The sequence below is a fragment of the Ursus maritimus genome, unplaced genomic scaffold, assembly GCF_017311325.1.
Source record: "Ursus maritimus isolate PB19 unplaced genomic scaffold, ASM1731132v1 scaffold_1, whole genome shotgun sequence".
In the NCBI taxonomy this organism is placed as follows: domain Eukaryota; kingdom Metazoa; phylum Chordata; class Mammalia; order Carnivora; family Ursidae; genus Ursus; species Ursus maritimus.
In genome coordinates this window covers 57,854,894-57,878,112 of record NW_024423343.1, presented here as the reverse complement: position 1 = coordinate 57,878,112, position 23,219 = coordinate 57,854,894, and the positions used below count along the sequence as shown (strand labels likewise).

General features: G+C 43.1%; 1 protein-coding gene across 1 annotated transcript in view; it reads left to right on the top strand.

The window, feature by feature from the left end:
* The window catches only part of RAPGEF4 (Rap guanine nucleotide exchange factor 4), a 275,140-nt gene that overhangs the window by 184,017 nt on the left and 67,904 nt on the right, over window positions 1-23,219 (top strand). Inside the window, exons 7-10 of the mRNA XM_040643867.1 lie at window positions 6,419-6,472; window positions 6,783-6,889; window positions 10,589-10,710; window positions 12,261-12,444. Of these exons, the coding sequence (XP_040499801.1) occupies window positions 6,419-6,472; window positions 6,783-6,889; window positions 10,589-10,710; window positions 12,261-12,444 (467 nt within the window). The remainder of the gene's footprint in view (window positions 1-6,418; window positions 6,473-6,782; window positions 6,890-10,588; window positions 10,711-12,260; window positions 12,445-23,219) is intronic.

Sequence of the window (23,219 nt, the reverse complement as noted above, 5' to 3'; positions counted from 1 at the left end):
CAGGGAGATACTTTGATACAGAAAAGGTGGAAGCAAAGTAAGGAAGTTATTGACTCACTGTGGCTCCAAACCTAGTTGGCTGTTTGCTTGCTTGTGCCTCGGTTTCACCCTTGCCACCGTGAGGCATTGGTAGGCATAGATTGTGGTTTGCGTATGTAAGCAGGCAGCTGTGGCATTAGAGCCACATCAGTCTAAAGCTTCTCTTAACTGAACATCATTTGAGGATTCCTGCCAGTCTGTGACTTCTGTTCCAGGTGGGCAAATCTCAAGTTTGACCCTGGATTCCCTTATCTCCCCAGATTTGGGGGCAGCAGTTTGCCCTGTGATCTCTGTTCTCTGACGGGCCCCACAAAAGTCATTTTCACCTTGTTTAGCTTTTTCTTGTTATAGGGACAGGAGTAGCAACTTTCAACCTTTGTACATGTGGAAGCTGAAACTGGAAATCTATAACCCAGTTTTAAACTAAGAACTTTAAGAAAGACTTGAAAAAGAAAAAAAAAAAAAAAGAGGCCTATAGATGGAAGCCAAAGAGCTCTATAGATGATTTTTCCATTATTCAACAAGTGGAAAAACTTACGTAGTTATTTCAGAGTGGTGAAATCTGTTTATAAGTCTGACTTAGTCCCTTCTTTAATTTCGTCTAGTCAGCCAAAGAGTGCTGACACAGATGCTAATTATTACAAGAACGAGACGTACATTTCTAAGGGGTCTTAGTTGTATTATTCTGAAATGCCAAGGAATGTAACTCCTAAGAGTATATCGTTTCCACTAAAAAGTTGAATATTATTTTCCCTAGCTCCTGGAAATTTCCCACTTGAAATTGGAAAGGAGGAATTTGAAATCCAGAATGTCTTTGCTTTTATTCATTGACTCCTGTTGCCTCCCTCATTGTTCAACCCACTGAAGTTTCTCTTCCCATCAAGATCAAGAGCTCGTTCAAACCCGGTAGTTCACCAGCCCCTCCTTTAGCCTATTGTTGCTCTGCACACAACACACCTTCAGTAAATACTTGCATTAAGCTGGACATAGACTTATGCGACTTTTTACTGTGCTGGGTTGCCAGAGTTTGCCATGAGCTTCGTGTCCCAATCTAGCTTGTTATTCTTAACTCTTGGCTTAAAATGTTGTGCCTTGCAAAAGGCTTCTGTGAGCAAACACTCGAGTAAAATGAATTACCCCCTTTCAAAAGGGCCTGAATATGGTTTTTCAGAAGACCTATTACCGTGCCTTATACCTCATTATAATCTACTGGGGAGTTATTGTGCATTTTGTAATGGAGGCTAAATTCCTATTTTTCATCACCTGATTAGTATTTCTGAATTGGCTCTGGTGCCAAAAGGAATATTTTCCCTTACTGTTTCTCCTTTTCAGTAGTAATATAAATATAATAAAAAGCAGTAGAATGCATTCCCTCTCCAGAAACAAACAAAAACCAATTACGGTCAATCCTGAGGGAAGTCTTTGGTGGAGAAAGCCAAGAAAAGCAGAGAGAAAGCTGAATACCTCTGTCTTTATCTGTTCTCTCTGCCTAGCTTTTTAGGATCATATTTTTACAGACCAATTTGGATTCCCTCATGCCCAGGTGGGGAAGAAGAATTTTTATCCTCAACACATGATTAATGTGTTGAAATGTATGCAGTTTACTCGGAGAGGAGTCTGTTCCTTTTAGGGCTTATTTGTGATGTGTGTTTTCTGGCTATAGGACAAAACATCGGGCAGCCTAGGAAACAGACCAAGGAGGCATTAACGAAGCCTCAGCCTGCTAGCTCACTGTCCACCTTCTTTGCCTGTGGTCCGACAGGAAGAGTGCCTGGGAGGATGTGGAATCGCGAAAGGGTGATTCCCTGTCCCCACTCCGTGGCCACTGCCACCACCCTGCTCTGCGCATCCTGGGTCTGTGTGTCCTGCCAGCAGTTCTTGCCCTTCCTGCACTCATCTGTGCATCACAAGAAGAGCAGCTTCTGCCGAGAGGGTTTCCCAGGCTCCTCTGGCCATGACTGCTTTTAAGGCTGGTTTTCTTGCTTTGATCATCTCGCTAATAGCACCGTGCTACTTGTTTCCCTCTTCTGTGTCACCTAATCATTTGTAAATGAAATTCTTTTCCTTCTTTCTCTGGCTTCTGGCTGGAGGGAGATTGAAGGCAGGAGGGGTCTTGCCTCCCTCTTGCCATTGGGAGGGAGGGCAGCATCTCTAGCAGTGGCTCTCCCTCTGAGACATGGGGGACCCCAGGGTGCCAGATTCCACCAGGATGCCCAACTCAGGCTCTGGTCCCTCTGTCCCCCCACCAGAAGGCTTCCTGCTTTGCTGACATCTGGTTTTGGCTTCACAGTCACCTGTTGGTCTTCGCAGCTCCTCCACCATCCATAAAACCAGTTCCCAGCATCGAATTCCCTCTGTGGGAGATCCTGAGTGGTTTCATTATCCTGCTTACCCTTTGACTGCTATGCATGTCCTTGGTATATTTGTCCTAGCCCTGGTAGGACAGCTCCTCAATGCCAAATGTTTTATTGTCACAAACATGCTTTTTAAAAAGTTAACTCAGACCAAGCATGATGCATTAATGCTAATGTGTCCTCTCAGTGGGTCACTGTGAATACTTATTGCTAAAAACTCATAAGGTCAAGTGTCGTACCTGCGCTTTTCTCAATGGGCTTGAATCAAGCAGAACATTAACTCTTCAAAGGGTGAACAAAGATGTCTCTCGAAGAAAAGTGCAGGTGGGATGGGGTCATTGTACCTGCAGCATAGACACGGGAGTGGGGTAGAGCTGGATTCCACCCCCAGATCTTCCAGGTAGTAGCTGAGTGAGCCCAGTCCCTATGTGTCTCTGGCGTTCGTGTTCTCGAGGAAAAGTGAGATAGCACAGGGAGAGGTGCATGTGCGGACGACAGGTGTAAAAGGCTCGACATAGGAAATGCTTGGTCTTGCCTTTAGAGCTGCTTTCCTTGTTTTGATTCTCACTAATATTACCATGCTGTTTCTTTCCCTCTCCTATTTAACCTAATCATTTGTAAAATGAAATTCCTTTCCTCGTTTCTCTAAAGCACAGCTAAGGTGAAATTCTTAAAAGGAACTTTACTTGAAAGTCAAGGGAAACCAAAAAGGAAGTAAGCGGATCCAAAAGCAATAAAGCCACACTCATAATGGAGGGGTCCCTGAAAGCACTGGCCAGAGATTTTGTTTCTCAGGGACCTGGACTGCCTGTCACGGATGCCCTCTGTCTCACCACCTCTGGCTGCTAGGCATAGAATATGGATTCTCGCTGAACTGGGTATAGTGTCCCCTTTCAAAGACAAATTTTTATTCCCCCAAAATAAAACTTTCCCTGCTTTCACCCTGCATGGGTTCCTCGGAGGTTTTATTTAAATGAAAGGACTGTCCCCTTCTCAAAGCATCCATTCATTGTGTTACCCCTAAACCTACAATCTTTGAGCCAGAAAAGGTTCTGAGAACACTGCCTTTCAACAGATTAAACAGCCTCTGGGTCCTGGAACCGGTACTAGGATTACCAGGCTGAATGGCAACCTTGCGTACATTTTACCTCTTTAGAAGTTGCAAATCAAAGGAACAATTCTGGTTGAAGCCTGATGCTTCCCTTGCTTTCGTAATACTTTCTTTTGAGGGTTCCAAGGAATCAAAAAGGGAACTATACAAATTAACTAACCTAGGGACCACTTTTAGCATTTTGTTCAAATATAGCCACTTCTGTAGAAACAAATGAAAAGATTCAGTCCTCAAATAATGTTTTATTGCACCTACCAAAGAATAAATATTCATCAGTAATCCTCAAGCAAGGGCATCTTCTTGACCTCTCTCGCAGCCAGCCTCTCAAATACTACTGAAAGGAAAGTTAACTTTTTCCTAGGAAAGAAAAGATCACCTCAGCAGCTGATCCCACATCCATCTACTCTAGACCACACATACCTGCACCTCTCTCTTCTAAGACCAGACGAAGAAACGGGTTTCTGTTATCCTCAGGAACAACCAGACACTGCCACAATTTACTTACATAACCAGGCATAGTCCTAGACATGTCAACCAACCCGTATAATGTAAAGAAGTGGGATACGTGACTACTGGGAACCCACAGCTCGGAAATAATCAGCATGTTTTAACCACACACATTTCCAGGGCCCTCGTGCATGCTGGTCTGGTACTTTTGAACATTTTTTCAGGTGACTTGGGATCACACGACTCTCTTCTTTGAGGAGTAGTACAAACACAGGGCACGGTCGCTTTCCCAGCTAAAGGTCTGCCCTAAGGGAATGTGGGCTATTTCGGGGCAAAGTCAGTCTCTGTTTAAAGCTCCTATTGAATTGAACCAGATTGACATTCCTTGGTCTATGCTGGTTGTAAACAGTGTGCTGCTAAAATGCTATAATATTGCTTGACACCTGTGCTCTAGTGATTTCAAGAGGAGAAAAAAAAAGTCTACTTGATGCCAGGAAGGTGATGGAAATGTTTAAGTAAGTTAGTGAGATTTCAGTCGTTCAAAGTAAAACTGCATCTCATCTATGCTTTTCTTAAAGCTTTGTATTCTGTCCCCCATTTCCTTAATTCTATTATAATATCAAAGCAGCAACTCATCTGAAATTTGCGGTTGATAAAAAACGAAGGCATATATTTATACATGTATATTTGTATTTAGGTACATAAAGTATTTTAAATTAATATTGACTTTTATTTCCTCCGTTGATTCTATTTTTTTAATTAGGACTAGAGGGAAAATCTACCAATTCCTTTTTTTTTTTTTAAAGATTTTATTTATTTATTCGACAGAGATAGAGACAGCCAGCGAGAGAGGGAACACAAGCAGGGGGAGTGGGAGAGGAAGAAGCAGGCTCATAGTGGAAGAGCCTGAGGTGGGGCTCGATCCCATAACGCCGGGATCACGCCCTGAGCCGAAGGCAGACGCTTAACCGCTGTGCCACCCAGGAGCCCCTACCAATTCCTTTTCAGTGTAATGGCTTGAATTTGCAAAACGTAGGGTTTTTAGTATGAAGTGTAATAATGTCTGCATTAGGGCTTGTTTGTTTGTTTGTTTGTTTGTTTTTTACTGCTGTAACAAATTACCACAAGCTTAGTGGCTTAAAACAACACAAATTAGTAATTCTACAGTGCTATAGGTTAGAAGTCTGAAATGGGTCTCACTGGGTTAAAAATAAAGGTGTTGGCGGTCAATTCCTTCTGGAGGTTCTAGGGGAAAATCCATATATTGCTTTGCCTTTTCCATCTTCTAGAGGCTGCCTTTCTTCCTTAGTTCTTGGCTTCTTCCATCAGCAAAGACATCAAAATCAGGCCAAGTCTGACTCACGCTGCTGTCTCTCTCGTTATAATGCTTTTGCTTCCCTCTTCCATCTTTTAAGAGCGCATATGATCACACTGGACCCACCTGGAAACACCAGGATAATCTATTTTGAGCCTTCACTTAATCACATCTACAGAGTCCCTTTTGTCATGTAATCTAATGTAGTCACAGTTTCTGGAGATAAGGATATGGACATCTGGGGGGGGGGTGTGCATTATTCTGCCTATCACAAGCCCATAACTAAATCTGCCATCATCTCCTGTCTTCTGGAAGTAGCATAAACCACGTATTGATGGTTCTACCACCATCTTTGACCACACATCTCTTTCTCCGCCTTTTGGAAATGCCATTGCCAGATATTACAGAGAACTAGAGGGAGGGGTTTGGTAGGACTAATGGACTTACCTCTGTAGCTGTGTACCAAGGGATTTTCCTGGGATCCCAACTCAGCAGCTTCATCTGAAGAATGTGGAAAATGGTGGGAGCTTCATGTAGATCCTACAGCTGTTCTGACAGTCACGGAATCCTGAAAACTACACCACTTTGCAAATGAAAGAGATGGTACACGAGCTGTCCCAGTGGGTTCTAGGAACTTGAATACATAAAAACACCAAGAAGGATCATTTAAAAATTAAAACTTTTTTTCCCTAAAGTACAAATTGCAGAAAAAAGAATTTTAACTGCATGACAGAGGATGCAATCGCTCATTTCCATTCTAAATCAATACTCTATCCCTATCCTCTGAGATAGGTCATTTTAATCTCCTTACATGTTTATCTTGTTTCGCTTTTTCTTCTGCTCTGATGTTTGTTATGCTTTGAGTAGATATTGATTCCCTTCTCATTAAGCCTGCAAACATCTAATCATTCCTATCTGTTTGGTTTTTTTCATTTTTAATAATTTATATTTAAATTTTGGCAAATTGAAGGTCTAATTTTGCCCTTTGAATGCCTCTGCATTCAAGTTATTCAGGCAGATTTTATCTCTTGTTTTTTTTAATTCTATTTTGAGTTTTATAAAAATGGATGTTTCTTATTATCCCCCAACCCATAATTTTCTTTAGCGAACTTTTTGTTTAATTTTCTTTTGCCTTAACATTTTATTTTTCAGACACCTCTCATTGAACCTCACGTTCCTCTTCGTCCTGCTAACACCATTAGCAAGGTAATGGGTTGTAGGTGGGTTGATGAGCCGTCAGAGCTAGCTTCTTAAGTAACCACTGGAGGTGGCCAATATGTCAGAGCATCACATCAGGAAACCTCGGATACATTTTCTAGACACAATAAGTATTCAGTGTGTTTCAGTTCTTAAATAAAACAGTGACATGTCAGACAAGTGAACAGTGTAAATGTGTGAATGAGTTGCATTTGTTCAAGCCAGAGTCAGAAAGTGATTTAAGTATTCATCTGGTTTGTTTTCCTTCTATAAATTCTCCTTCTTCCTCTTTCTCTCCTTTTACCTGATTAAAATCCAGGTCCCTTCAGAGAAGATCCTCAGGGCTGGAAAAATTTTACGAAATGCCATTCTCTCTCGAGCACCTCACATGATAAGAGATAGAAAATACCACCTAAAGACATACAGGTATGTGCAATAATCCTAAAGGCTCTGGCCTCCTCAGATTCGTGTCTAGTGAAATTGGAACAAACTTGTGTTTTCTTGTTTTCCATCCATGGGCAACTTGTTTTATAATCCTCCAGGTTCTGGAAGATCTAAGCTTGTCTTTGATCCCTGCTTAACTTTAATTATCCTTACTATTCCCAGCAGTTACTCCTAAACTAATTTGCTTGGGCATTGGTTTAATTGTGATGAACAAATTTTAATTTATGTTTGCTGGTGTTTTTTTAAGGAAATTATTAGATTTAGATGAGATTGAGCTAACATTTACTGAGCATTTATTTGAACTTGAAGGCCTCTGCCAGGCCATTTTTCCATACATTATCCTATTTCATCCTTACCACAACCCTGCTGGGTAGGTGGTAGGCCAGTTTTTAGATGATAAAACTGAGGCTCAGAGAGATTAAATAGTGTTCCTTGTCCAAGTCACAAGTCTAGTGGGTGGCAGAGCCAGGATTTAAACCAACCAACCTTGGTTGATTTCCAAGTGCAATGATCTTTTCATTCATTCATTCATTCTATCATTCATTCATTCCACAACTGTATTAAGTACCTACTGAGCACCAGATGCTATTGTGTTCTAAGTCCCAAGGATACAGGAGCGAATGCGATTATACAGTGTTCTTTACAGAGTTTATTTTCTACTGCAGGATTTCGTTCTAGTGTGCATACAGTGAAATATACAACTCTGTATCACATCTATAATCATTTAGTAAAAGGACTCATGATAGCTGTCACTGGAGTTAAGAAAGTATTTAGTTGAATCTTCTGGGATGACTGAACAGTGGTAGGTAAACTGAAGATTCATGTCTGATCTTTGGCTTTTGATTTTTTTTTAATTCAACAAGGATTTAGGAACTGGAATGGCCTATGTATGGCACACAAGCCTTCACTCTCTCTTTGCACCCATGGATCACCCTCATAACCCTCTTTCAGCAATCACTCAACTCTCACATTTAGCCTAGACATGACCTCAGAACCCATCAGACTTGGCATGAGTCAAAACCCATTTGATTCACATGAATCAAATTCATAAGGCACAAAGAAAAGCTAGATTACAAATTTTAAAGTTATCATGAAGGATATATATCTTTCTAGTGACTATCAACTATGATAGAACCTGTAAAATTAGACCTGATTCACCCTATAGCAAACCTTCAAGTACATATGCCTCAAGACCCAGTCTCTTTCCCAAGGACAGAGATGGGAAAACATGGCAGAGTCTTCCTCTTTGGATCACTTTTTCTGTACTCCATGCGACCAAACACTGTTCTGCCTGTGCTTGTCATGAATATGTTTACAAGACCCAAACTGACAGTATATTTGTTACATTAACCGGCCTCTTCTTGGATAGAATTTTGGAAATGAGATGGGATTTGAGAAACACTTTAGTCTTATCAACAGGACACATTCCATTTCTTAAGACATTGTTCATCTAGCCCTTTTAATGTTGATATTTACTAACTACCATTTTGAATGACTGCATTTGGAACTCTTCAACCCTGGAAGTTCTTTCTTTAGGGATCCTGTGGTCTCTACACACTGCTATAATTTTAAAAGAAGTAAAGGTTTAAAAAAATCATGTGTCACGTGGTCCCAGAGAGAGTTGGAACACTTTAACTCATTAAGTGAATCTCAAAATCTCATATGGCTGCAGGACGTTTTTCTAAGTCTTTATTATTTTTTCCCTGACTTAAGATGTGACTATGCTTTTCCAAGTGTTGACTTGCATTAGGGAAATTCCATTAAAATATGTCATCTTTGTGACAAAATGGAAACCAGGAGTCAGAAACCATAAACTCTTTCTTGCTCCATAGTACTAACATTTTAGGTGTTGTGTCTGTTCCACACCCTATTACACAAATTAATGATGTGTTGGTAATAACCCATGGACTCAACTGGAAGCCGAAGGGATGATTTCTCTTTTCAGTATCCTAGTTTGAGTTCCTTGCTCCACACCTTGTACTTCCCATTTCCCTCTCCTTCCTGCTCCCCACCCGCTTATGTCATTGCTGCAGTATTAGTGTTGAAGTCTCCCCACATGCAGTATGATCCCCAGTGATCACCATGCTAAGGTCTGCTGTCGATTCTAAAGTGACTAAAGATCATTCATGGAGAGGAGACCCAGTGATCCCATCAGCTGCAAGTGGCACTGCTATGTGTCTTTGTCCTGTATTCTGATGGCAGGATTCGCATACCCTGTACAAGGGCCCAGGTGCTCTGGGATCATCTCAGTTCCTTTTAGGAAAGATAATCATCGAATTAAAAGCCACATGGAATTTTTTATTCTTTTATATGACTTTTCCCATTAAGAAATTCTCAAATTAGAAGAGGCATGCTTTGACAGGTCATATGTTCAGAATGAATAGTAACTAGGTGCCTCCTTTGCTCATTGAAGTTCTTTATGGGGGTGTAGACTGTTTTCAGAGCAGCCCTGGAAATCTGATGGCCTTCTTAGTACATCTTCCTTGTGGAATATTCCAGGGTCAGACCTCAATCAGGGCATCCCAAGAGCTTGGACAGATCTCATAGTCCCTAGAATATTAGAACTGGAAGTGGCCTTAGAGGCCATCTTTTCCTTCTTATTTTTTTACAGATGAGAAAGCTGAGAACGAGAGAATTTAAACGATATGGCCACATTCACATAGCAACTAACCAGCAGACCCAGTGTTGTATCTCATGACCGCCCCCCCCCCAGGCTAAACTTCTTCCTAATGTGCACAGCAGCAGGAACCTCCTCCAGTTTAAACTAGAGAGGAGCTCCCTGAGCTCGACCCCAGAGATGGTGCCATCCTTAGCAGGAAAGGGGAGGCCACCAGTGACACAGACCCAGCTGCTCTGTGACCTCCTGCGCTGTCCCATGGGATTCATTCCTAAGGCTTCGAGATTCGATTTCCACCTTTGAACCATCATGCCGCAAATACCTGCCCTTCTCCCTCACCCCACCTCAGTGTTCCCTCGTGTATGTGTGTATAATTATATGTTTCCCAACTAATACATGTAGTTTGCCCATCCCGACGGACTTACCACAGAGGGGCAACTTGGGGATGAATGTGTGACTATTACAGAAAGCGTGTGGAGCTCCTCGGATGACAGGCTCTGCAGAAGAGCTGATGCTCATTACATAGGACTTTTTTCAAAGAGATTTGCATCGCTAATTGCTTGTTTCTCCCAACACCCCTCTGAGGAAGATCAGTAGTATTACTTGAAAATATAAAGTGCTATATAATTTTGCACTTATACAGCGCCTTTCATGGAGCACCTCCAAGTGCCTCACAAACATTAACTCATTCCTCACAAGGCTCAGGTGAAGGAAGTCAGAATTTTGTTTTGCCTTCATCTTACACTGAGATTTTCTGGGACCTGCTCAGGGCAAAAGCGTTTCTGGCCCTGGGATTAGCTTGCTAGATAATGCTCCCCATCTCGTGGCCCTTTAGTCTCCCCTGGAGCTGCAATCTGTCATGCTATTTCATTGCTTGGAGGGTTCCCTCATGAGCTGAGTGGTTTTACTGGTCTGTACAAAAGTTTGAGAACCGGAGGCCACACCATTCTGTGCTTTGTTGGCAGCGACACCTCTTACGGTGGAAGAAGGTCTTTCAGAAGCCATCTCCCAGCCTTCATCTGCAGGGGGGTGACTTCCCACTCTTTGTGTCCCCCTCTCCTTAGGCAATGCTGTGTGGGAACCGAGCTGGTGGACTGGATGCTGCAGCAGACTTCATGCGTTCACTCCCGGACTCAGGCTGTTGGCATGTGGCAGGTGCTGGTGGAGGACAGCGTTCTCAACCACGGTAAGAAGAGCCACAGTCCCGCAAAACCCTCGGGAAGTGTGGAGTGCATGTCCCCACTAAGTTGTTGCTACACTCCTACATGGGCAAAAGAGAAATGTGATCCCCTCAGGGGCCCGCAGAGCCAGCATCTTCATCTAGCAATACAAATGCAGCGAGTGGAGGCTATTGGTTGCTACGTTCCCCTGTTGTGCCTTCCTAACTTGGGAGAACATATGAAGGGAAAATGAAATTGCAACCCGAGTGCATCAGCTCCAATTATGTTTATTAGTTTGCGTTCACGGTTCATTGATAGTGTGCTTATATTCTGAGCATAGCAATCCTGATGTGGGGGCAAAATGGAGAGCAATGAAATGTGTGGCTGGGCTGATGGCATGAAAGAAAGTAATGAATTCAGAAGCTGCCTTTTAACTGTGGTGTTATCTGCGAGAGCCAATTTGTGTGCACACAGGATGACCACATTGAAGATCAGGAATGTGCTGGACAGTTGAGGCCCCCGATTCCTGCAGGGGCTGTCACTGGGCAGGGCAGCTGCTCAGGACTGGAGTGGAGCTGGGGTTGGCATGCTTGTGCCATTTGCTTTAAGACCACTTTTCCAAAATGACAAACTATTAAAATCTTTCGTTTAATTTAACAACACCTGAGAATTGAATGATGGCTTCACCAGTGTTTCTCAGAATTTAATGTGCATACGAATCATCCTAGGCTCTTGTTAAAATGTAGATTCTGATTCAGCGGCTTTGGGGTGGGTCTTGAGGGTCTGTATTTCCAACACGCTTCTAGATGATGCTGACGCTGATGTTGCTGTTCGGATCATGTTTTGAGCAGCAAGAATCTACTATTCTCTTCATCTTTTGGCAGTTTGGTGCTCCGTCCTGAAAGGGGGCTTAAAAGCTTTGAGATAGAGAAATGAGAGATTCTGAACCAAGTTCACTGACTGTCCTACCGAGATCTAAATCTTTTTCTTTAAAAGGAACAAGAGAAAAAAACTTTTAAAATTAGAACTGTTCCTTCTAGGGTTATATGACCTAGAAGCTTGGTCTAGTCAGTTTTGTTCAAACAATTAATTTTGCTCTATTTTTCCCTCATGCAGACAGCCATGTTTACAAACAGCACATGAAAGAAAGACGTGAGTCCTGATCCCTATAAAGTAGGGTTGTTTAAAGTCTGTACTCAGAAACCATTTAGAGCGTGATCTGGCAGTTGGTTATTTTCCTGTTTGAGACACATGTCCCACATGCCAGAAGATGTCACCAAGGCCATTTTTGCTGGTCAGAGTGCACATCTCAGAAAAGTTGGCAGGCTCTCCTAAGAAAGTGGTAGGGTGAGCGAGCGGGAGCGGGCGGGTCAGAGAGAGCTGCGAGGGGCATGACCGCAAAGGGGAAGTCGTGTCTTCCAGCTGCTCGGCCCTGGGCGAGGTGGAGTGAGAGCGGTGAGGAGTCTCACCCCTTTGCTGTCATTTGGCTCTCTTGCCCGACACCATCCATGTGCTTCTGGTAAACGCGCTGTGAGGCAGAGGGACACCAGCTGACTTGCCTTCATGTTTCACGTAGTGGACCAGGAGCACCATTTCCAAGACAAATATTTGTTTTATCGATTTCTGGATGACGAGCACGAGGATGCCCCTTTGCCTACTGAGGAGGAAAAGAAGGAGTGTGATGAGGAGCTGCAGGACACCATGCTGCTGCTGTCGCAGATGGGCCCTGACGCCCACATGAGGATGATCCTCCGGAAACCGTGAGTGAGAGCGCGGTGGCGCCCCCTGCCGGTGCCTAGGGCCATGGACGGTGCACAAGCGCGCTCACTGGGGGCCACAGGGACCAGGCTGATTTCAAACGTCCTGGCCTTCACCCAGGGCCGAAGGAGAGGCTCTGAAGGGGTGACAGCAGTGTTTGTCTCCCTTCTATTTTATTTTTGAGTCAGATAATTACATTTCCCTTTTGCATGAGTTAAAACTGTACAGATTTTTAGTGATTGGTTCAGGATGTCAACACTGAGTCTGCCTATTAACCGACCTTTGGGCAATGACAAACAGAAACTGCTCGGTTTCTATGCCGGATTGCGACAGCCCCTTTCTTTCTAATGCAAGAGGACAGAGGTCATCAGAACCATAGACGTCATGCCTATGCTTGTGTTCATTCATTCATTCAACACATCCTTTCCTGCCGTTCTGAACCTTCTGCTCTTCAGCTTAAAGATGCGTTCCTAAGAGAATACCACTCCTCCCTTAGTGCTTCCAGGCCTCCTTCCTACCTGCGCAATGCTCTCCCGTCCATCTCAGCCGAAACCCTTCTCACCTTCAGTAACAACCCATCAGCTACGCTGGAGGGTTCTTAATCAGGTGGATTCAGAAAGAACGTACTGAGCCGCTGTTTTACGCAGGGAGCTCTCGCGGCTGCTCCGGGGCATACAGAGGAGCATATGCCACGGCCCCACGCTCAGGGAAAACTTTTCAATAAGAGATGACTCGGCACTTGGTTCTGAGGCCACCACACACGGACTTATTTTTTTTCTGGGAATAAAATGGCCCTCCACCCTGTGACCAGGGCCAGCAGCCGTGGATGTCAACTCTGAGTCACGGGCTGGGCCAGCCTCCATTTATTAACAGGTCTTGACAAGAGCATTAAACTTTACATGTCTTGTGTGTCCACTGGGCACTTTCACAAGTGCCGTGTCCCTCAGACCAGCTTCCCTACCACCCGCCCCTCAGACCGACTTACGGTACTTCTCAGTGCTCCTATTTCCTTCCTTCGTCAGATTTTGTTTTTTTGTCCTGTTATGTCCGCTTTGTCAGAACTTTCTTTTGAGTCTTAATGTCCACCACCATGTGCGCTAAAGGCCTGCCCTGATCCCAGTTAGCACCACCATTTTTAGCTCTAGAATATTGGTTCTAGTTCGGCCCCTTTGGCCTCAAAACCCTTTCTTCAAACAAAAATTTTATGGAAAAATCCAAACCATCAAACAGAAAAGCCAGTACTTCACTGACCTAATTATGGGTAGCATCCAAGAACCTCGCCCAGCCAATGTATGCTCTATCTGCCCTGAAGGGTCACGGCAGGGGGGTGGGGGGTGGCTGAGGGGACACCAGAGAATCATCAGGGCGTGGAGAACTCAGAGGAACACCATTCTAAACCGTGCTTGCTTTCACACCAGCCTGCGTCCCCTCTCCCTTCCCCACGCACCTTTGTCCCATTGTCTGGATCCATCCCCTTCTTGCTGCCACTTTCATTCAAGCCAACACCATACAGCGGTTCTAAATCACAAGTGGGACAGCCTCCTACGGGGCATTTGGATATGTGGGACGATGTTCTGGTTGCATCAGTGCATGAGGGGGCACACTTCTGCCATTCACTGGGCAGTAGCTAGGACCAAGGGATGCTAAACATTCCCAACAAGACCTAGGACCCTGCGAAATAAGGAGCCGTCCTGAAACTAATGCTCCTGTTGAGAAATATTGCTGTAAGCTGTGAGTTTCTGAAAGGCAAGAACACATCTCATTTTACTTCATGCATTCATTCATTTAAGAAATATTTGATGAGCACCTATTTTTTCTAGATACTATGTTAGTTGCTAAGGCTGAAGCATCAAATAAGAGGGTTGCATCTCCTTCCTGGAGCATTCTGCCTAGTCCAAGAAACAGACCTTAAACAGTTGTGCAAGGAATCATTTTATCCTAGCCATAGTACACGCTACAAAGGAAAGTATGGTGTATATTAATAGAGTATAATATGGAAGGGAGGATTTAATCTGGCGTGGAAGTTAGAGAAAGCCATATTCCTAGCTCTGTGCATTCCACGCATCAGTAAACCTTTGCTAAGTGAATCAATGACCGAATGAATATATAGTCCCAGCTAATGTGCCCTCAGCTCTTAGTTGCTTCAAGGAGAGCAGAAATGCCATTCGAGTCACAAAGATTTTTGAGCATGGGCCAAAGAGGTTTTTTTAAAAAAGTAATAAAATGGTTCCTGCCTTTGGAAATTTTATAATCCAGTAGGGGAGGCACTCCCAAATGAGATTGTGATGCAACAAACATTTATGGAGTGCCTGCTGTGTGCCAGAAACATTCATGCTCATTGCTTGATTCACCTCACAAGAGCCTGAGAGCTGGTTTCACGAGTGACCTTAGAAATAGGGGCCTGTACTTGTGCTTTTTTCCTTCTGTGCAGCGCTGAACTGATTCTGCAGAGATTCTTCAGAGAAAACTACATTGCACAGGTTGGATTTTTCCAATCACTGGAAAGTACAGGTTTCACCAGTATTCCAAGACACATCATTTGGGTGCCCTTGGGATTTTCCTATCTTTCCAGGTTTCAAAAAACTACAAAATTGGAATCAAACTGGTCGTTCTTCTGACTTAGTACTGTTTTTCTTTCTGTTGGAGTGACAGCCCCCAAGAGATAGGAAAGTGAAAAAGAAGGAATCTAATTTGGGGAACAGACTTTCAAACCCTACACATATGTGCGCACACATACATACACACACACACTTTTTTGGGGGTGGGGGGGAGTCTGATAATAACTTTTGGAGCTTCTACTTTATTTTATTTAAGTGGAAAGAAAATATGCTTCATTGATCAAGAATTGCCAGTATCACTGCTATCCTTAAAGAGACCAGCTGAGCACTTCGCTCCTGGAAACTTGAGGGCATGGAAATGTTGACTTTTTACTGCCCAGACAGCCAAGTCATTAGCAAATGTGGAGGCATGAGATGCATTGGCTCCATATCGACCGGGGCAGGACCCCCCAATTTTTTTAACTCAGCACAGCTGCATTTTATAATAGTCACCACTGCCAGAGAGGCTGCAGAACTCTGATAATTACTGGGAAAGAAATAACACAATATTCTTTGATGAGAAGATTACTTTGAGAATTTGATTGTATAATGAAGATGTTGCTTTGAAAGGTACTTCCCATTGTTCTGAATCTGAGACTCGCTAGCAAAAAAAAAAAAAAAAAGTGTCACTTGTTTTGACAGGCTACTTAGAAAAATTCTCTGTTTATTACATTAACTGCAGCATTTTAACTGTCAAACTATGAAAGAATGTTCTGTAGTTTAAAAAACAGAATAGAGCTTCAGGGGAAATTTTTTGGCATACTCTTGTTGCTATTGGTATTGAAAAAAAAAACATACATTCTGAATGTGAAATTAGCTTTTTATGTGGTGGCAGGCAGAGTGACTCACAATGCCCATCCTGGTTTCACAGGTGCAGACCTGGATGGCATTGGGGGGCAAGTACTATAGAACAGTGACAGTTTGACGGTGCTGTTGTCGTAGCTCGCAGCCATCAAAACTCAAATGAGCTCTTGGAGCTAATTGTTTTGATTTTGCTTTGTTTATAAGTCTAAAAACAAGAGGTTACCCTGCAGCAAGAAGATACAGTGGAGCCCTTGCCAGTAGAAATGTTCCCTCTGATTACCTTTGAGCAGAGACTTTGGATAGGGGTCCATGGGCAAAAAGATGTACAGTGACCAGGTAAACAGGATGTTATAAGCTCAGGGCCCACTGGATAAAAAGAGGCTTCAAGGACACAAAGAAGGCTCTGGTCGTATGTACATGCCTCTCAACCTCTTCTTCCAAGAGAAGTGAGATATGATGCCCCACTATTTAGCATGGTCTATCTGAATCCAGCCTAAAGGTGGAGGGAAATGAAGTAGATGCCATTTGCCAAATCTAGTTCTAGGTAGGTCTGCAATTCTGAAATTCCCTAAAAGGCTAGAAGCTTAACTAGTTTAGAAAGGGATAAGTTAGTTGGCCTGAGCAGAAGGGAGGCAGGAGGAAATATATATGTGTAAAATAAAGAAATAATATATAAATATGTAAAATATGTGTAGAAAGATATGATATATGAATATACACACACATACACACACAGAGAGACTTCTTGGCAGATTCTGGAATCTTCCAAATGGGCCAGAAACTCAGAAGGTTGAGTTCATTTATTTCATGTGATGAATTAGTATTTTCTAACATATGCTATAGGGCATAAGTTTAAAAGGAAACAATTTAGATGATTAAGTGATATGAGAAAATACACAGTGGGAGAGGGGGTGTTAATCTGGTCAGTTGGCTGCATCAAGACTGCCCCCCACCTGCTGTTCCACACACTTGCTCTAGAGGGCACTTGAGAGGCTGTGAATTTTCTCTAAATTAGTAGAGCCTCTTTTAATAGGGTGTTTATCTGTCCAAACTGTTTTTGAGGGTGTGAAATTTGAAATCCAGATAATTATAGGGAAATTTGTTTCCTCAGGGGGGCCCAGATTAAGAAGCCTAAAGTCAGTGGTGCCTAAGGTTTTGATTTCTGTTGGGTTATGCCAAGAAATGTTCAAAGTTATGAAATTCATCCTCAAATGCAAATCAGATGAAAAGCGAAACGTGACTTAAAGATCCTAATCTTTATGAAATAAGAAATTCACTGTGAATCTTTTCTTTCACTGCATGACTGCATGACAAACTTTGCCTTTATTGGGGGGGGGGCGTTGAGGGGCTTTTTATTGGAAAGATTGCTGTGCTAAATGAAAGCTTGTAGAATTTACCAGAAGAAATGATTGCATTAAGTGGGCCATTTCTTGGATTTGGATGTGTTGCCTCTCCCCTATGAAGGCAATTTACTACTTAACCCTCATGTTTACGTGCCCAAGCAGCTAACCACTGGATTACTGCCACTGAGATTCAGATTTGGGAGAGGGAAGATGGATGTAGCTGCCCATTGACAGTGTAAGGTTCATTATAAGATTACCTCAAGATTTTAACGACTTTTTATTGTTAAAGTCAATGTGTTCATTGTAGAAAATTTGGAAACTACTGAAAAGAGTTAAAGAAAAATAAATAACACCTGCTATCACATCGCCCAGAGATAATTACCAACATTTTGGTGCATGTCCCTCTGGTTATTTTCCAATTTCTAACTTTTTGCCCTTAATAATATATTGTGGTATTCTCCCTTAATCTTAAATATTCTTCAAGGATAGGATTTTTAATAGGTGCATAGTGGTCAACCCTCTGAATGTCCCTAATACATTCAGTTAGTCCTTGTTGGATGTTAGGTTCATTCTCAAGCCCTTTCTTAACAGCAGCAAAAAAATAATACTTTGGTGCTCTTTTTCCCAGAACAAAGAAAGAACTCCTAGCCTGACAGGAGTGCAGGGGTGGGACTGAGGCCAGAAAGATGTCAGGAAAGTTCCAGCAGGGAACAATAAGCTGTTTCACACTGAGTGAATGCCCAGACCAAGAGTGCTAGTAAATGTGACTGGCGAGTTAGGCCCAGGTCAGATTGACGGGGGTCTGCTATGCACTCTGTGTGCACTGCATATTCTTTTATAGCCATTTGGGGCACCATTGAAGAACCTTAAAGGGAGGTGTGGATGGTCAGCTTTTCAGTAGGTAGGTTTCTCTGTTATCTATGGAGAATGCTGAGACTAAAGACACGATGCCAGATATTGAGTTCTTTGAGGTTAAAAATTAATTCTATTTTGAGAATTTAATGAGAGCATTTGAGATACATGCATCTGACCCAAGAGACTCGCTAAGTAAAGTGAAGGTAAGACTGAGCTCCAGAACCCTGAATTCTAGTCTTACCAAATTACCAATAAGTACCCAACAGCTCCAGATTACAAATCTTTTAAACTCTTAAGTGAGTTTAATAATACCTGCTTACCCTCTTTCAACTTCACAAGCAGATTATAAACAGAAAAGGAAATGCAATTATATTTAATCACAGCCGGCATTTATTGAGCACACATGTGCTAGGGACTGTGCTCAACAATGATCTCATTCAATATTTCCAATAGAACTGTGAGGTAGTTATTCATATCATCCCCATTTTATGGATTAGGAAACAGGCATAGATTAAATCACCTGCCTGTGTTGGACTCAGGATTTGGTGCAGGTCTGTCTGGCTCCAGATCTGTGTTCTGTACTGTGGTCGATCACCTTTCTCAGGCCAAAAAGAATTCAAAATGGCCTCCTGGGTTTATTCTCAGAGCATTGATGAGGAAAGATGTCATGGGTACTTAATTTAAAAATAATTATTACAGACTAATCTCATCTTACTCAATTATTACCTTATAGACCTGAAAGGAATGCAAGTGTTATCATCTACTTAGAAAAATATTCACATCAACTCACTAGCCAGGATTACAAACAAAGCTTAATAATTAACATATGAATCACACACTATATATAGTGACCTTATATACCTCCCGTCCTTGAACCTCAAAATAACTCTATGAAATGAGCAGGACTTACGTTATTATCCACCATTTACATGTGAAGAAATTGAGCTTAGTTGATGTCAGGTGCCGTCCTTGACACCACACAGAAGTGTATGTGGCTGAACTAGGTACGGAGTCCACGTGTCTGCTTACTCCAAATCCAGTTTCATTCCATTTTTTTCCCCATGGAGAATATTCTTTCCTCTATTGGGTTGCTTCAACTTCATCCTCTCTAGTGTGTTTACTGAATGAGGAGTGAAATCCAAAGAAATATGGATAATCCATGTGTCTCTGATTAATTAAGAATTAATCTTTGCAAGGAAAAACTAATAATGCATCTACACAGCACCTCCTCAAAAAACATTTGCATTTTCTATCTGAGATATATATATGTATGTCATACACAAAGGCAAGCAAGTAGCTGTCCTATCTGATGCCAACCAGATTTGTTTTTCTCAACTTGCTGCTTAGGTGTTTTAAAGGAAAATATTTCTACTTGCACCTTTTCAAAGGTTTAATATTAAACTACTAGCGTGTCCATTAGTAACCACTTTTGCTAGAAGAATGTTAGGCATATTCAGTTTCTGTTTTGGAGGGGGACATATTCAGTTTCTAAACGTGAAAAACCTTAAATTACATTGTCCTAAAAACATTTAGCACTCAGGGGCTTTCATTACGGAAACTTACCCCATATCCTGATGGGGATGACTTCATTTCTCAGAAATATGCATAAAACATCTGCTCTTGACTGCAATGGTAGACTGTATTCATTTCTAACCTCACAAAGAAGGAAAGAATCCCCATGTACCCAGGCATTGCTATCAGAACTAAAAAATGCCTAATCTCATCTGAAGTAAACTTAAAATGTTCTTTCTGGGTTAAAGATAAGGCGAAGGGGTGGTGGTGTGGCGGGGAAGTGAGCAGACGGGGCGGGGCAGGATACTTTGACTGTCCAGTCAGCAGGTTCCTGGAATGGCTCTAACACTGAAGATCTAATTCTTAAGAAGTGAGGGTCCTGGGAGGGGAAGAAAAGAAGCATGTTTTGTTGGTTTATTAGACAAGAGGGTGGGAAATGACACCAAACTTCCTTTAAGGGAAGTGGAAGAGGTAAGACCTCGAGATCTTAAGAGTGTTGGGAAATGATCCAAGTTTGAGAGATGACTTAAAAGCTGGACAGTCAGGTGCGATGAGGTGGAGTGTTGCAAGAAAAATAGTGTTCCCACCCCACCCCTCAGAAAAAAAAATAATACAGCATTTCCTTTATTTTGAAGCACGACGGTGGATAACTAGATCTTTATAGCATTGACTTTTCTGGGTATTTTCCCCACACACCAGGGAAGAGGTCTATTAGACAACAGGTCTAGGAGAACTGGGTTATTTACTTTCTCACCCGCATATTTTACCACTGGCCACGCCAATGTGCTGCTTGGTGTCCGGACGAATCCCTCATTTTATCCACGTTCCAATAACTGAGGAGCTCCGTCTCTGACCTTGATAAATTCCTTGATAAAACTGTATTTACCAGCAGCTTCCAATATCACCTGAGCCCTCCCATCCTTTAATGTATAAACTGCTTCTCCATCCATCCCCGTTTATTATCTTGTCTGTAACTAGACATTGCTGCCAGAATGCATCCCCTGCAGAAACTAGGCCTTTCCACAGCAGGATCCGACAAATCCACATCAATGTGGCACCACGCAGATTTGTAAAGAAGCAGGGATGCCTAATATCTCTCCCTGTGACATCTGGAGAAGGACAAGTAAAGACCAGGTACATTCACCGGCTGCCACTCAGAGCAGCCAGAGAGTCAATTCACTTCCCCGGCCTCATAGGTTACTCTGTGAAGGTGCATGGGAGTTCCCTCCTCCTGCTTGGGGCACAGTGTTCCCTTGACTCTTGAAAGCCAAATTGCCTTCAGTCCTTGGGACCCTTTCATTACCGTTTGAACAGGCTGGGGTCTGATTTGCAGGATCTCTTCTCCATTTTTTTCCCTGTCACCCCCGTAAAGACCAAAGCATGAGAGGTGCTTAATGCCACTGTTTGCCATGAGAAACCTGCTTTTAAAATGTGACTTTGTTCAGTGATTGTGGTGGGGAAGGCTCACTTGTAGTTGTTATCAGGTGCCCTTTGGTGGGGGGGTGCTGGGGAGGGTTGCAGATCAAGATCCAGAGTAGAGAGGTGAGTCTTTTCTGAGACACTAGATGGCACAGCAGCTCTTAGCTGGCGGCCTTGGGAGAGGCTGGGCTGGCTCTCCGTCGTTGCTGCCAGGAACATGGAGATCCGCCTGGGGTGGGAGAGGGGCTACTATTGTGATTCACTTTGGTGAGCAGAAGTTGGCCACTTGTGCTCCAGCTGACCTCCTCCCTGGACTTCCCTCAACTTTCAGTCCTAACGATAGGTTGAGGCCCCAGGAACATCAGTGAGTTTGCTTGCGGCAAACCTCTCACAAACGCTTTTGTGGCTTTGCTAACTGGGAATATACTCATTTTTTAGAGTAAGTCCGCTCACACCTTGCAGTCCTGACTTCTGTCACCTCATTAAAACATTTGTTGTAAACAGGACCGAAAAGTTCACTGCTACCTGGGTGGATGGCCAAATGACAGTGGCTTCCCCTGTGATTACATTGACCACGTTAGACCACGGGGTTGTGCCTTTCTTTCTTTCTTTCTTTCTTTCTTTCTTTCTTTCTTTCTTTCTTTCTTTCCTTTTTTTTCTTTTCATTTTGAATGTTATTTAGGACTCAGAGACTAAACTGTTTTTAGGCTTTGTTCCATTCTGTTTCAAATAGCCGCCATGCGTTTCTCCACAGCACCCAGCAAGTTCCTGCGGAAGTGTCTGCTTCTCTGTAGTGGTTATCGGTGAATGGAGAACCAGGGGGTAGACTAAGCCACCATGTGGATTTCTGAGCAGGTGTGGTCTGCATCCCCAACAGAGCCGCTCCTGAAAGCAGCAGAGGCCATGGTTCCCGGCAGGCTTTGCTTTATGAGAGGCACGTGGGGGAGCAGGCCGGCTGAAGCCACCCCCTTCCTCCCATTAGTTGCCAGACTAAGGAGGATTTCCCAGGAATGGACCCTTTCTGGGTATTTCCCTCTTGAAAGAGCTGCTACTCCTTTTCCTCATCTGTGCCTGGGCATCTGTCTTCAAGAGCAGGTCTCAAGTTCGAGCCTGGCAGGAAACTCTGCCACTGCCTCCTACTCAGTGTGGGGCGTGGAAAAGAGGACCGACTGCCCCCCGACCTGAGAGAAGCCGTCTTTTGGTGAACCGCTCTGACCCTCTCCTGCCTTTGTCTTGTCTGTTGTCTTCCTCCTGTGGTAGTTTTCTGTGAGGATGGAGCTGTGGTGGCTTCCAGTCATTTCTCAGACATTTTATTCCTCTCTGCTTTCTGTCACCCAAGAATTCCTAAAACTCTCTGGTCTCTGCCCGTACTACTGGTTTGTGGTTTGTGGTGAGGGTGATGCATGTTTGTTTTCAGTGCTGTTTTGGATTTTAAAATACCTTTCCCATCAGACCGCTAGCATGGCAGATAAAAATATGGCCAAAAAGGGCTGAGCCCCACAAGTGCTGCTTGTCTTCGATGGTCACCTCGCTCCAGGCTACCACTGATCTTGATTTAGTTAGACTGAGTGACTTCTGCTGGTCTAACATGGTAATTTCCTCCTCACAACTGGATGAATAAAATCTGTAACCCTGCAGAAAATATGTCTTTCCTGTCATTTTACGGGATTTGGAGTAAGAGGTGAGGTTCAGTATTCTCATCCTGTGTCCCTCTCCATTATGAACTATCTGCCACGACACAAACATGTGCTCCATCAAAAGTGAACTGTGTCATGGGCACCTCATCTGACTTCACCTTCATTAGGAAGGACAGCAGAGCACAAGCCCCCATTTCCCTCAGGCCACAGAACAAGAACTGGTCCACAATAGTACTGCCTTTTTCCTTGGGCAGACCCTGAATTCAGCGTGAATTATAGGAACATGTGTGTTCATTCATCTGATGAGCTGGTAGTAATGCCATCCTGCACTTGTGCTAGATTTCCAATGTATTGATACTTTGTGTATGTTAACTCATTCGATCTTTATGACAACCCTGTTTATTATTCCCATTTTACAGATGCAGAAACAAGGCATTACAGCAATCCCATACCTAGGAAGTTCCTGATTTAGGTCTCCAGTCCAGTTTCTGCTTCCAATCCAATGCCCTTTGCATGACCAGATGCTGCTTCTCTTGAAAGAGCAGATGAGAGTTACGGATATTTAAGCATTCTTGACAGTATGTTGTAATTAACACAGCAGCAGGACCAT